Source organism: Pempheris klunzingeri, chromosome 15 (assembly GCF_042242105.1).
Source record: "Pempheris klunzingeri isolate RE-2024b chromosome 15, fPemKlu1.hap1, whole genome shotgun sequence".
Classification (NCBI taxonomy): Eukaryota; Metazoa; Chordata; class Actinopteri; order Acropomatiformes; family Pempheridae; genus Pempheris; species Pempheris klunzingeri.
Window position 1 is genome coordinate 11,686,188 of NC_092026.1, and position 16,030 is coordinate 11,702,217.

At 38.9% G+C, this 16,030-nt stretch overlaps 1 protein-coding gene across 1 annotated transcript; it reads left to right on the top strand.

The window, feature by feature from the left end:
* Positions 1-1,417: 1,417 nt before the first annotated feature.
* tmie (transmembrane inner ear) lies at positions 1,418-12,126 on the top strand. The gene is made up of 4 exons (XM_070845781.1): positions 1,418-1,528; positions 4,678-4,795; positions 6,484-6,633; positions 11,822-12,126. Exons 1-4 carry the CDS (start codon positions 1,418-1,420, stop codon positions 12,124-12,126), a joined length of 684 nt encoding a protein of 227 aa, XP_070701882.1.
* The last annotated feature ends 3,904 nt before the right edge of the window (positions 12,127-16,030 follow it).

Consider the following 16,030-nt stretch of genomic DNA (forward strand, 5'->3'; position numbering starts at 1 on the left):
GCTTTCTGCCCCCTAGTTGCAAGTGCATCTCTTTCATCTTTTGCACAGAAACCCGCCTCTGAGCAGTTGCCAGGCAACCACCAAAGACCGACACATCATCCATGTAACACTGCAACATGTCATTTTTACACTTTTTTGCATTGATAAGACAAACAAAGTATGACGTTTTAATTAGTGAGCTTTACAGCCTTCTCTGTGCTAAGCTAAGGTAACCAGCAGCTGGCTGATATGAAGATCGAACTCTCCGCCACAGAGCAACTAAACAGTATTTTCAAAATGTCAAACTATTCCTTTAACATATACATCAAACGACTATGTTTGATGTAAAAGGGGACCTGTGAACCTTTGAGTTCATCAGTTTTATCACCCGACTGCAGTTTCCCCTCAGCTCTATGGGGACTATGCAGTAGGTGGCCTGAAACATCGTTTGAAATGAATGCTGATGTTGCTGGATATGCTGGATGTGTACATAAGCAACAGTTTGAAGACAGTGGACATATCAACGGAATGAATAATATAATAATATTACACCATCTACTGTTTTTGCAGCCAAATAAATAAATATTAGCTTTTCACTCAAGTTTTCATTTAGTATTTCCATTTTGTAAGACTTTAGGAAATAATATCGGCATTTGTTCTTTTGCATTTGACGACTGTTGTACTACATAGTTCAAAGCTCATAGAAAATAATGCATTGTTACAGTTTAAACCACTATCCATTCCATGCAAATTAGTTAGACCTGCATAACCTGGATCACCTGTAACACTAAAATGCAATACACAAATGGCTGCAACGAAAGCCAGTCCAACTTTTTTCCTCTTTCCTGAAGTGGGTGCTGATTGAAAACATGGATTCCATAGCATGATTCCTCTTCACATTTTGCTGAATAAAAGAGGCTGTGAGGAGCTTTATGCTCCAGAATCTGAAGCAATGAACATGATAACGCTCATAGCATTTGCTTTACTGTCCTGCACAGGCCAGCCGCATGGTTAACTGTACTGCCCATCCCCCCATGCTGTGTTAACTGCCTGTCCCCAGCAGGATGAGCTGACTGTAAACCACACCAGGTCCCTTAATTAATTAATGTACCCTAACTGCAGGGTTGGCTCCTTCCATTGTAGAGGAGCAGTTTTGAGCTGCCTGCAGTGGTGACCGCCGGTGTGTCTTCGGGTTCTCACAGTGCTGTGGAGAAAAGGCAGGAGACAGAGGAGCAGAGCAGCAGACAACTGTGGATGGGAGGAAGCCGTCAGCACCATAGAAACCATTAATCACCCAGGGCCATTGTGGTCCTGTCCTGTGTACGGCGCCAGCGCAGGCAGGCAGGCAGACAGGCAGAGAGAAAGAAGGAGAGAGGAAGAGGCAGAGGAACTGGGAGAGAGGGGGCAGGGTGGCTGCAGGGAGAAACAGGGGGAGACAATGGTTGGGGATCAGCCTGTATGTCCACCTCAGCTCCTACTCCGGGGCTGGGGAGCAGTGCTGCTGTCTCAGTGCTTGTCCTCCGTGTTCTCCCAGATCCCGGATCCTGAGGTAAGAGCCTGATACATAACCATATCCTCCACAGGTCTCAGTCAGAAACATCCTGAGGGTATCTATCTGATGGGTGCAGGTGTTTTGCTTGTTAAAAGGTAGCCTTAAGTGATTAATACTTACTGTTTGGTCCCGAGTGTTATTGTTTGTCTTACACGACGGGGAGTGAGGGTACATGCAGGTATGCTGAAACCCGATACATTATATGGTCGTGAACAGCCGTGTCTGTGTTTAAATAGGTGCAAACGGGAGGATGAATATGCTGAGTCCTGTCATGACAAGTTGTTTTTTTGCTTTTGGGCTGAAAAAAAAGAGGATTCCATTGCAGAGAATATGATCAGACTACAAAAAAGCAGCTGAAATCCATGAAGTTTCCTAAAAAGCAAGATAATAAAATGATTCTACTTCTGAAAAATTAGGCAATTTACTTACCTGCTACACAGTATATTGTGTAGAAACATGACTCAAAGGACAAAATACAACATAAACATCACTGATAAAATCCTTTATATCCTTTATATCAGAATAAATGAATAGTTATGATTGTATATTATGTCAGAAGCAAATTATAGAAACAAACTCGCTTATCACAATAAATTGCTGATTGTATCATCTACACACTGGAAAATTGATGATTAATAATCCCATAGATTACACTCCTGTATACACAGGGGGCAACAGATAATAGATTGTGTATTAACTCATTAAATATTTATACAAATATAACCCTGTTTGCACATTTGAGATCCATGTCTGCTGAACCTTGCTCTGCAAAGTACAAAGAAAAAATGAGAAACAGCCTCTTTCTGACAGCTGAGGCATTCAGGGCTTTGAAAAAGTGAAAAGGTGAAATTTAAGTTGATGGCAGAAGAAGCTTAATGAATAGGTATAAAGTTTACACTGTTTATACTGAAGACTAGATCAGTAGTTTCAGCCTCTGCAGGTGTCTGACAGTGCATGCTTGAGTCACACCAATTTTACTTTCAAGTGGTTAATTAACTTGTCCTTTAGGCAAAACACACAAGACAGTAAACAACAAAAAATACGAATTTAAAAACAGGGTTCAGACCATCGGGAAATAGAATCCAAATACGGTAGACATGGCACTGATTTGTATATATATTCTTCATGCAGGATATCCTTTTGTAAGTTATACTGGTCCTTCGCTACTACAACTAAATCTGAATCCCAGTGCTGATTTTTAGATGATAATCCTCCATTCATTTACACTAATCTACCTTCATTAGTCCCTAAAGAATCTTCTTAGAAAAACTAAACATAACACATATTTGAGTTTGACTATCCAAACATACCTCTAATTATGTAATGAACAAACTAACCAACCAACCATCCAACAAACAAAAAGTTAAATTAATGTGAGTTTATAGTGATTAACATGAGGTACAGTAACTTAAGGTCACTTCATACTTCTGAGTTTGTGTTGTTCATTCCACCAAAAGAAAACTTAAGGATTATAGCCACTAATCCTGCCACATGAAATGCCCCTCCAGAGGAAAGGACTTAGCATTACATAATCACTCTTGAGGCGAAAATTGTTATTATTTAAGAGCAGCTAAATATCCCCATCAAGGCTAATCCATCTGTGGGAGGTGCTCAAACACGAGCCTAAACACAGTCAGACCATTTTCTCTGCCGCCTTCCTTGCTGTGCTGTCCCATTTGGCGTGTTGCCTTGCTGATGCCTATCAGGTCTGACAAATTGCAAAAACAACAGGTTCTTTTGCTCCGGTGATGAGAGTCTCTCATGGCACAAAGGACTGGACACGTAGAAATGTTGAACACGGGACGCACAGATTCTAATCTCATCGAAACATCTGCTATTTTATTCAGCTTTTCGCACAAACTCAAAGAAATGCTCACCTCAACATTTGACTTGGCTATTTAAAAAAAAAAGTGTTTTAGTTCATTTCTACCAAAGACATCTCATTCCATGTCATTTTTATCCTCTGCAGAGCTCCTTTGGTGTTTAATAGATCTCTGTCACAGCTTATTCGTAAAACATTTTTCTCTTTCACCGCATAATGGTGTCATTAGTAAAGGGGGCAAATGCAATAAGTATCCATTTTCTGATTCTTTGCCTGTTGGTTCATTGACTAAAGTATAGAGTTCCCAAGACAAGCTTGTATTATCCAATCAAGTGATCAATATGCAGTAGACAGGGAGAAATTCTCTCAATGATTTCTATCAGGGACCTGATCCTCTGCTGTTGTGATGTAGCCATTGACCTAACACAAGAATGCGCACAGTTCTTAGACTAGTTGCTCCCCAATCTCCAGCTCTGGGAAGAGATGTTTTGAAATAAAATGTGGACATTATCGACTGAACTTTGTGTAGCTGAGAATTAAGACATCTATGACCATTGTGAAAATTCAGAGAAAACCAGAAAACTAGAAACCAGCCTACTCCAGTTGCATGGTCTCATGCTTATCACATTTGTAGACCTCAGCACTTGTTAGTGAGGAGTAAGGGGAGATTCAGGGGAAGAAAGTTGTGTTTGTTTTCTCGGAAACATGAAAGACATTTTCACCAAGGCCTTTAAAAGACATTTTGTCAATACCTTGAAAAAAAAAAAAGCACTTTTCCTTCAAATTTCTGTGCTTTCCTTCGTGTATTTCTGCCAAGAAGTGTATATCAGTTAAATGTCATAAATTCAAAAACCACCCATCAACAACCAGCCATTATGGATTGTCCTTCACAGACGAGATGAGGTTGTATGCATGCTAATGCAAGCTTGTCTGAAACTGAGCACTGAGCATCTTTGCAAAGGCAAAGATGGTGAAAGTAAAGTGAAAGAAAAATATTGTATATAATACAATAAAACAATAATCAGAGTTCATTAGTAATTCAATTTCAACAGAAAACTGAATATAACATATTATATTATTATTATTTATATAGTATATTTATATATTCTATTACTATATTGCTATTATTATACTTATACCTATACTTACTTATACTTACTTATACCTACTATAGACATATCTGTCTATAATTCTTTGATGATATAAAGCTTGAGTTACTCCAAGCTCTTGTTCACTCCTTGAGGTTTGCCCCCTGTGTTGTTTGTGAAGGTTTATTTGTGTTGTACAGATACAGCAAATCAACATTTACTTTTTTTCCCCACAGCTTTTACCCACAGAGCCCCCAAAGAAGCCGGACCCTGTCACCTCAGAGACCGTTGTTTTCTGGGGGCTGCGGTTATGGCAGGTCATCGCCATCTTTGCAATGTTTGCTTTAGCAGTTGGTCAGTATATCTAATTAAATCACTTTGTTGTCACTTTCACAAGCCATTCTTCAAACAGACAGCTATTGTGAGAAATAACTGCAGGCTAAAGATGTAAATGCATGCAATTATGCATCCACAGTGTAATTATCAAGCACAGTGCTATTAGTGGTAATGACACTGATATTATGTCAGGAAGGAGAGGGATTGCTTCTGTGTTTCCAGAGGTGAGTCATCCAAATAATAACAATAGTACTACTAATAATAATGACAATAATGATAAAACTTTATTTACATCTTTCATATATGCAATGTATCATGTACTTTGCAACAGAGAAATTACATGCAAAGTTCTTCACATGTAACATACTAAAAACATTAAAATAGAATGCATCCATCTATCCATCTATCCATTTTTATTCCGTTTCTCTGTGGTCGGGTTGTGGTAGCAACAGGTCAAGCAGGGCACTGCAGACATCCTTCTCCCGGGCAACACTTTCCAGCTCTACCTGGAGGATCCCAAGGCATTCCCAGGCTGGATGAGATATATAATTCCTCCAGGGAGCTCTGGGTCTGCCTTGGGGTGTGTTCCCAGTTGGACACACCCGGAAAGCCTCTAAAGGGAGGCACCTAGGAGGCATCCTGACCAGATGCCGGAACTACCTCAACTGGCTCCTTTTGATCCGAAGGAGCAGCGGCTTTACTCCGAGCTCCCTCCTGGATGTCCCGGAGCTCCTCACCCTACCTCTAAGGCTGAGCCCAGACACCCTAGCCACAATGTATCCGCAATTCAGCCGATTGTATCCACAATCTCGCTCCTTCTGTAATTACCAAAAGCTCATGACCATAGATTAGGGTTGGAACAAAGGTAAATACACTGGTAAATTGAATGCTTCACCCTCTGGCTTAGGTCCCTCTACACCACAACTGTCCAGTACAGTGTCTGCATTACTGCTGAGGCCGCACAACTCCATCTGTCCATCTTATGCTCCATTTTACCCTCACTCTGTGAACAAGACCCTTGGATACTTGATCTTTCTTGCTCGGGGCAGCAACTCGCTCACAACTCGGAGGGAGCAATCTACTATTTTCCGGCAGAGAACCCGGGCCTCAGACTGAGAGGTGCTCATCCCGACTGCCATCCCACATCTCACTCATCACGACTGCTTCACACTCAGCTGCAAACTGCCCCAGCGCATGCTGGAGGTCACAGTCTGAGGAAGCAGAACCACATCATCTGCAAAAAGCAGAGATGCAAATCTGAGGTTCCCAGATCGGGAACAAGCAACTGTAGAATGAGGAAAGAAAAACTCTCACTTTACTTTTCATCTTGATGGCTTTAATGTTGCTGTAAACAAAATGGCAAATGTTAATTAGCCATGCTATCAGCAAAGCTGCTCCTGTTGAGTTTTGTTAATGTAATTTCTCAATGCTGTGAACACTTAGACAAGCAGAAATCTCAGAGACAGGTTATCTCAAAAATTGAGCAAATAAAACCAAAACTGTCGAGTCAAGTCAATTTTAAAATAACCCAATATTATAAATAACAGATTTGCCTCAAGGCAGAGTGTAACAGATTTGCCTCAAGGCATATCTGTGGGTTAGATAGCACTAGAGGTAAGTCAAATGGCACTCTAACACACTCTAACACATCCCAATCATAAAATTGTTACCATGTGCTTATGCCTGCATTCCCCTGTCTCTTTCAGTCATCACTCTGTGTTGTATATTCAAATGTCGAATCCCGAGAACCAAAAAGGAAATAGAGGCACGGAGCATGCAAAGAGAGGCCGCCAAGAAATACGCCAACACATTAGAGACAGTGCCACCTCTGAATGAGCTGACTGAGATCCCAGGATGTAAGTACCTCTCTTTAATAGATTTCTAATATTAATATGACTGTATTAAATCGGTAATATTAACTAGCTGTAGCGGTTTTCTGGACTGGCTCTGTTCATTTGTTGTTGGTGGTGTCCCTGTTTCTTTGAATCCTCCGTTTGAAGCTGCAACTTCAAATACTGATGGTTCCAAAGGGGGAATAATGAGATAACTGTTTGAACTTTCGTACTTTGAACTGCAGTGACAACAATAAACTGCACTGATTACATTATGCCCCCCTACGACAAATCTGTGATTGCTTTACACAAAAGCACACCCCAGAGACCTGAGAAGCTGGAGAAATAAATGTAGTGAGTTGAGCTCCGGTGGATGGAGAGCTACAGTCTGGATTAGGGTCTGTACGTATGGGCAGAGAAGTGTGTTCAAAACTAGAATTACATGTTTTTTTCACAGCGTCTTACAAGACTCTTCATTGATGCAGTCCTGCTTCATGATTAAGGCTGTGGACAGCTGTCTTTTTACATAACATCTTTTCTAGGGCAGATTTCATTTCTTACAATTTAAACTATCCCTTCTTTTCACCAAGCATGGTGCACTTGTTTCAAGTCTTCTGCTGTTTTATGCGCTGTTATACTAAATTTCCTCTTCTCTTCTCTTTTCTTCTCTTCTCTTCTCTTCTCTTCTCTTCTCTTCTCTTCTCTTCTCTTCTCTTCTCTTCTCTTCCTGCTTTTCTTCCAGCTACCCCAGATGCTTCTGCAGTACAGACAGTCTCTGAGCAGGTCCAATCTCAAAGTGCTAACAACAGCCAGCCCTCAGTAGTTAGGGTCAGCGAGGAGCACCCCAGCTCCCTGACTTTGTCAGAGATGGATTGATTTTTTTTCCTCCTTTTCCTCTGCTCTTATCCTCTTCCAGACACTCACCCTGGCTAAGTGACTCTAAAAAACATAGTGTATACATTGGTAGCCACTCTAAAAGTCCTCTTCTTGCATCCAACACCCATCTATCCTGCAGTCAGTCCATCTGGCCTTCTAAAAAATGAAATGTAAGAGAAATTCAAGCAAATAAAAATGTGTCTCTCTTTCAAAAGCTTACCATACCACTTTAGAGTGTATAGTATACTATAGAGTATTGAATTTTTCAAATATTGCTTGGTAGTGCAGTTATAGTGCAGCAGTTACTGAGTGCAGAAGAAAATGAAACTTTTACTGTGGCTACAAAATACAGATTATACAACTTTTACAAACATGTTTTCTGAATTGCAGCTGGACTTTTGTTGTTTTTGTATTTTTGTGAGGCTGTCTTCTTTCTTATGGCCTAGATGTTTTTAATATAGATGCACATATTTTGCTTCATGTACATTTGCATGAAAATGTCAAGAGCATAGGAAATAACTATTTCTGTGAGCAGTGAAAATGCATGCAGCATGCCTCTTTGTGCTCTTTGTTTGTTTGTTCCTCTACTGTCTGACTGTTTTCCTACCACTAGCTTTGAATAAAGCAAATCATTCACACTATCTCCTGCTAGTGTAAAATAAATATGATCATTGATTTAAACAGAACTGATCACATCTGTGATTCAATATTCTTGCTTTTACTTCTCTCTGGATTTTGGTGTGATGCCATGTGTGTATCTGCGTCACTTTAGCTTCTTCAATGTGGCTTTTGCAGGTTAAGACATGTGACAAATAGAGACTGACATCTGTCTTGTCCTGTTCCCTTCTGTGATACATTATGCATTCATGTGCACAAATACATTCATTGGTTATTGTGTAATTAATTATGGGAGGAAAAGCATTGAGCTGTCAATAAGTTTCTCCTTGCATGATAACTGTGTCAAATAAGATCACATGGTAAACCTACTGTGGCAAGAGCATCACAGAGAGCTGATCTAATATGCATTGGAGAAAATCCCCTTCCGTGACTATAACTAATCAACCATGTGGCTGGGAGAGAGGCCAAAGGGGAGCTACACTGACTGCAGCCATGAGAAAGACTGAGGATGAACATATATTTGCTCCTGGATTAACTGAGCAGGAGGGGAACATAAATGTATGAGCAAATATTCAAACTGCTGTTTTTCTCTAGTTATTATGTCATGCTGAGGATACACTGAGATAAAATATGCAATAGGATTAGATAAAACCAAATCACCATAAATAGATAATATAGAGTGAAAGTAGTGTCACTGATTGTTAAATAGTAAAAATCTTAATTCAAAATAATATTCATAATTAAAACTTTTACATTTTTCAAAATGATGGCTTGATTATGCAAAGGAACAGAAATGTTATTCCAGAGCTGTCAGTAAAAACAACTTCTTTTTAACTCAGCGGTTAATTTAATGTTTCAAATGAGGATAACAAACTGCCCTCTCTTATCATTTATATGTGTGAATGAATGCATAATGGAAGCTGATCAAACTCCGTTAACGTCTTTTCAGAAAAATATCCATTTGGATAAAAATGCATTTCCTGTGTAAAAACCTGGGACCAAGGAAGACAATGAAACTGTACACTGATCCAAACTGGTTTTGCAAAGTTTGGGCCCCATTAAGATGTCATGATGATGACATTATCCATTAGTAGTTTCTCTATGCATGTTAAAATCATCCAGGAGAACATACAAGAAAAGACAGCAAAGAGCCTTTCTAGTCAATATCTGTCGCAAACACTGAGTAACAGAGAAATAAGCAAAAAAGGCTTCATCTCTTCATCATCCCTTTCCCTCACAAACACCCACACAAACACAATACGGGGACTGAAAAGACAGACTTGAGAATGTATCCCCTTTGTTTCTCACTTTCTTTGTCACTTGTCTGACACCAACTCCAACTGAATTCCCTGCTTCTACAGTAGAAATTGCATAATTCTACGTAGCTCAAAAAGATGTTCTCAGTGTCAACAGTTGCAGCTGTCATTGTAACCACTCAAACATGTTTCTCACACACCTGTCCCCTTTAGCTTTGAATGGGCAGTGAGGAAAAGGTCATTTTAGGATCACAGCACGTTGACTGTTGAGTGACGGACTTGCGAAACGGAATTTGGTCTGGTCACAAATCCTGCTCTTTTCCTCAGGAGGAAAATGCTAAATTATTTTAAGAAAAAAATATTATTTCGATGTCACTAAGACAGTTTGTTGCTTGCAGAAACAACACTTCAGGGATTATATTATCCGTCACGTTGAACCAGTCAGACTAAAGTGGGATTTTCTTTTATACAAACACAATACCAAATGTCACAATACCAAAATGCACTCAAATTTTATCAAAACGTCCGCAAGCCATATCTAAGCTAAACTTTTGGCATTCAGTGCTGGTGTGAGGGTCAAGGCCTTTAGACGGCAATGTTACCCTTCAATTATTCCACTACCATGCACAGTATGTAAACAACAGAGCACATGGGCAAAAACACACTGGCACTCCAAGTTTGACCAAAATTGGAACAACGTTTGAGCGTGAGACACATCTGGGTTTCGAAATCTGACATTTAATTACAGCTCTTCATTTAGCCATCGCCAACTCAGGCTTTAAACAAGCAGCACTGGTGCACCATGTCTCCAAGTTTAGCCAAAGTCAGTATTTAAGAAAAGAGCTAATGAGTGGAGAAGAAAAGAGGAGTGGAGAAGGATAAGAGCGAATTCACTCAAAGCACAAAGAAATCCTATCACAAACATTCTGATGGTTGGTTGATTATTTTAAGTCAGCTGGACTGACCCAACACAGTAAAACACACACGACCAAAATAATTTCAGGTTTACTCTGACCCCCTACGGCAGCTTTTGACATTTGGTGTGCATTTGTCATTTGGTTTTTTGCCCTTCGTTTGTGTATCCAGTGTCTCTGCAGCATTTGTAAAGCACCGGGAAAATGTTTGTCTTGCTACTGGAAAAACATACAAAAAGGCGATGAAGTGGCATTTGGCCTCAGCTGGAGTCTTTCCTTTGAGCATTTTCTTTTTTACAGATTTTAAACAATAGCTGCTGAAGTGTAAAATCACACCAATGTGTCTTGCTGACCTATATCACAGAATTCGTTAACTCTTGTCTGAGGCCATTTTTTGGGGGGTGTTGTTAGCTTTATTTTAGGGGTGCATCTGCCTATCAGCTCTGATGCCTGAAAGAAAACGCTGTGGGCTAAAATGTTCCATGAAATGAATTGATGTCTTTATTTTTTTTTCCTTTTTCAGCAAACTAAGGGTAGCATTAGAAACTTTTGGTTTCTAAGGGGCTGCAGGGTCTATTTTGCATGATAAAGGTGGTTCACAGTCTCCACGTACAGCCGACCTGTTTTAGGTATTGTGTGTAATAATGTGTAATTTTAAAACATTATTAGGCAAGCTGCTTTGGGATATTTGAAACAGAGAAAATGTGTTATCAGCCATGGGGAAATTCTATATATTTCTCAATAGTTTTGATATTTTAGAAAATAAGCTTAATTGCTTTCTGTAACATGTTGTAGCTCATTGATTTAATACGTTTACGGGGGGTATCAGCTGCACGGTAACTTTGCTAAGTATTGTCACTGTGAGGTTTGTGCTAGTTGTCTGCCATAACCCTATTGAAACTGTAACTTTAACTCGTTTTCACGCTTCAACTTTTAAATGAATGAAACACATGGGATATGTTAATAAGTGAGCTTCAGAGGTGTTGGTGGGCATGTTTTGCTACAGAGCTGAACTAGCTCTGTCCAAAGGTATTTGGACATTTCCCATTTCCAGTATTTATGCTCAGTTCAGCTAAGCGACCACTCGCGACAAATTAGAGAGTAAACATATCTCTTAAAATGTAAAACTATTCCTTTAAGTCCAGAGGAAATTTGCAGCTGAAATTGAATTACCTTTCCCAACCTCAGTCTTGTAAGGTTAATGAGATGTTCATCCTCTGTACCTGTTAGCTGTGTACAACCACAAGACTCACCTCTGGAATAATAACGATAAAAACCCCTGCTTCCCTGTTAAAACACATATACAGCTGAGTGTAAACTTTTGTTCTCCCTTTCTCACCCAGAATGCACTTCAGACAATGTCATTAAAAGGATAAATAGACCGTGCTTATTAGAACAGATAAAAACAGATGTGCCTTCATTACATGCAACCTACTTATGCATTCTGTTGGATTAAATTCTCCTTTCCAATTAGTGCTACAGGCAGGGCCCTAATGATACCTGATGCTGCCATGAAGCCTTTAACCTTTCTCTTTTGTTTTCCTGCAGCTGCAAAAGCAGCAGAAACTGAGGAGGTGACAACGGTCTCAGCAAAAGTGGATGCTGATAAAGGAGAGAAGAAAACCAAGGACAAGGAAGGCAAGAAAGAAGGCAAGGGTGCCAAAGAGGGGAAAGGAGATGAAAAGGATGCATCAACAAAGAAGAAGGGTGAAAAAGGTGAAAAGAGAGAATCCAAGAAAGAAGCCGGCGAAGGGAAAGGGAAGAAATCTGGAGAGAAGGGAGACAGAGGGGAAAAAGGAGAAAAAGGAGGTAAAGGAGGGGCAAAAGGGGGAGGCAAGAAATCTCAAAAGTGAACTCTGCTTTCCATGGACAAACACTGACATCATCATTTCATATTTTTCACTGGAAGCATTTTACGCACTTTTTTTTTTCTAAAATGACGTTTGTATCATGTTATATTTAAAATAAACAAAAACATATATATAACAAAAAGCATCATTTGTCTACTTCAGAATGATGAAAGCTGCAAGAGTACAGTAAAATTACAGATTTATTGTCTTATTCACAATTCACTGATGGACATTAGAGACCAGAAAACATCTTCCTACTTTATACCGAGTTTACACTGATATCTACAACGTGCCTACAGCACTATGGAGTGATGAGAGGGTGAGATGTGTCTAAGCAAACACTGTCCACACACTGTATCTAAAGCATGAAGACAAACGTCGACTCCACTGAGCACATTTCGGCACGAGATAAATAAAAGACAATGAAACACATTTTATATTTCCATGAGAGGTATTTGAAAACAATGAAATACAACATTAGCTCTATGATTATTGGCCTTACTGTACACTTGATTCCAAAACACAATCATTTTACATGATACAATCAGAACAAAATACTGTATTATAGCATATTAAAGTGCTCAAATATAATTTTCCAAGTTTAATTTGTTTTTTCTTTTTCTTTTTTTTATATAAAAGATTTTCATGCTTTGATACCAGCCACTTTTTGAATGTAAAACTGTCTGGATTACACAACAGTTACATAATGTTTACCTGCCCAGTAACAATGAGTAAAAAGACAGATTGAATTTGAAGAACAAGCACCTCAGTCAACTGCATTTCTAAATGTACACACAACTGTACTCCTGAATGGGCTAAAAATTCAGGGTAAAGTTTGGTGAGAAATGCAAAAGAGACCAGCTTAAAAAAGCCAGTTAAATATGTGACAGTAAGATACTGTATTATCAAGGGATAATAGTTTGTCTTTTCCTTTTTTCCACTGCTGTGGTCTGCAGCCGCCTGTAATTAGTACATCATCAATCCACTCACCCTCAGGTTACAATAAAGACGATCCCCATGGAAATGCTCAAGTTGGGTCCAATATGAGTCCATGAAGGTTTAAGGCCCAGGAGCCAGACTGGCTATTACTTGCAGATTGGACATTTCAAAAATGATTGCAAGGTTGGAGTTATCCCATTTTTTATTGTCAAGAAAAGACCAAAACTATGAATGTGTTAGTCCATCTCTCAGTACTTTCCTAGTGTGTTTTTGTCTATTATCCAAAATAAAAGTCTTTAAAATAGGTTACAGATATTTAGTTTCTCTTTTTCTTTTTTTAAAAAAGAGGATGCATAATTTCCAAAAGCAACTGGGAACTGTAGCTTTATGGAAATGTTACTCAGACATGAGTAAATGGCATTTGTTGGGGACTATTTTCAGTTGAGGATTATTAAATATTTGGTGTGCCTGTGAGTATTTATGCACCCAGGATTTTTCATTATGAGATCGACTGAAAATAAACTACAGTGCCCATGTTCATCATAAGGTAGGAAAATGTCACGCAGTGCAACTGTGTACCTTTTTTATTGTGTTTTTAACCTTTAGAAACCTTTAGAGTTCTATGGCACAGACGAGTAAGCTACATCACACATGTAGACTAGTATGTCAAGTCATTGTTGATTTGGGTCTTTTCATGGGATTTGTTGACAATAAAAAAAAAGTAAATGCATTCTACTCTTTTAGATGTAGAATCATATGTTCTGGATGGGCACAAACTGGAATAGACCGGGCCTTCAAAACTCAGTCCACGCTCACACCTTAATGGATCTGGCATCAGGTGGAGCAAAACTGGAGAATCAGGTAATTGGCAGCATAATTCAGTCAGTGTAAAGTCACCTAAGGAACACAACAGCAAGAGGGACAAGAGAGCCAACGATCAAACGGTGATCACTACTGCATGATGTTAAAAATGTGGAATAACACTGCATACACAAGCAAATATTAGCTTTGGTCACACTTTAGCTGAAATTAATGCGAGGTAAAAATCCATTTAGCTGAATTTGATCTAAATCACAACATTCACAACATCAGACATTTTAATCCTAACCAAATAGCAACATTTAGCTCTTGAGAGCAAGTTGAGTAAAAAATCCAAGTGGAGGATTAAGACCAACAAAACTGCCTTTAATATGAATGGACTCAGCCCATTGTTACCAAGCTACTAAGTGTTGTGAATGTTTTTTACATTTGCGTCAATGCATGAAAGTACTTCCAAAGAAATGTCAATCTGTGGGCCGCTCTGTTTCAACACTTTTCTCTTGGCATTTTCCTACATCAGCTACCGGTAGCAAACTCTTTTTTGGATGGTGATTTTACTCTAACTTTAAGACTTTTTGGTCACTGTAAACAACATGGTGGATAAAAATACAAAAAATGCCGCAAAAGTAACCATTTCTCCGGCAGCATGTAATGCCTTTTCTCTTTGGTATAATAGATAATGTAACCTAACCTGCAAACCATGCAGGTTAAGAGCAGTAAATTACAAGTTACAGAGTTTAAAATATATAGTAGACTGCCTCATTAAATGCTAATTTGAATATCCTCTGTCACCTGTAAATGTATTCACCAGTTTTGTTTTGGTCTATATACATGATCAAATATTGCAAACATTCCGTAAATAAACACATTAAAAAAATATTTACATTGAACCATAGCTTTATAACATATCCATACACATGAACACTATGAGCTCACAATTAGAATGTATTTTTGATCTTTGTAAACATTGTGACTTGTATGTATATATATGTATATATATATATATGTATATATGCACACACATCAAAAAGCAGCATAACACTGGACTGTCTGTAAAGATTACTGTGTGTTATTCATCTCTGGGTTTTCCTTCATATCCAACACAAATGTCACTCTTGGAATTCCAGTGGAATTTGAGATTTTCTTGGATTTCTCATTTAATCAACATTCCACTGGAATATATGAGCGTTTCCTGCACACTGTGTTTTAGAAATGGGGTTTGCTTACTTTGAAAACTGTGTGGGAACACGTGATACAGTTTTTGTAAGATTTCCATAAAGGTCTTATTTACCTCAACAAACAGTGAACCCAAAGAGAAGTATAGTCTTCAAATGAATCTTACTTTGGCATTGTGTTGTGTGTGTATGTGTAAGGGTTTGTTTGAAGAAAATCTGAATATGAAACATTCATTTGAACTCCTTTACATCTGCTGAAATTAGAGTTATGAATACTATGTTTTTCTAAACAGCAAAACATTTTGAAAAGAATCATTGAACACAGCTGTATGTAACACACCAACATCCTCAGATAAATGCTGACCAAACTAAAACTCCATTTAAAAGTTTCAAAATAGGTGTGCAACAACAGAGGACTTCAATTACCTGAGTACCTTCCCTTTTACATTGAAGTGGATTTGAGTCAATGTGGAACAGCATGAACAGATGCTTCAAAATGCTTTAGTAGCATCAATTATTTTCCAAGCTGACCCTATGTGTAGTCTACTGACTTAATCTGAAACTTGCTGAAGAAATTGCCTGCACATGAACCACTAAGTGCCCTCAAAATCCACCTGGCTCTACATCTTTACAAAGGTGATTAAGGCTGTTCCTGGCAACTACTGTAACTAACCCCGGTTTGATTTATGTACAAGAAAACAAAATAAGAACAGTTATGACAGTGGAAAAGAAACAAGAAACGGCAGTCTGTTTTCTTCCTTTTACACATTCACTGTGGCAGGTGGTTGGTGAAATAGTTGAGAGTATTTGCCACAACAATGAGGGTCAACATCCCTCAAATAAAGGCGACCCAGCTCACCAAAGTGATATCCTTTTTTTTTCCTTGAGCCTCATTATCTGCAATGTCCTGGCTCACTTCACAGGAGAAAAAATTGGCAGTGTTGACGCACGCAGCCATCCCCTGCAGACCACCC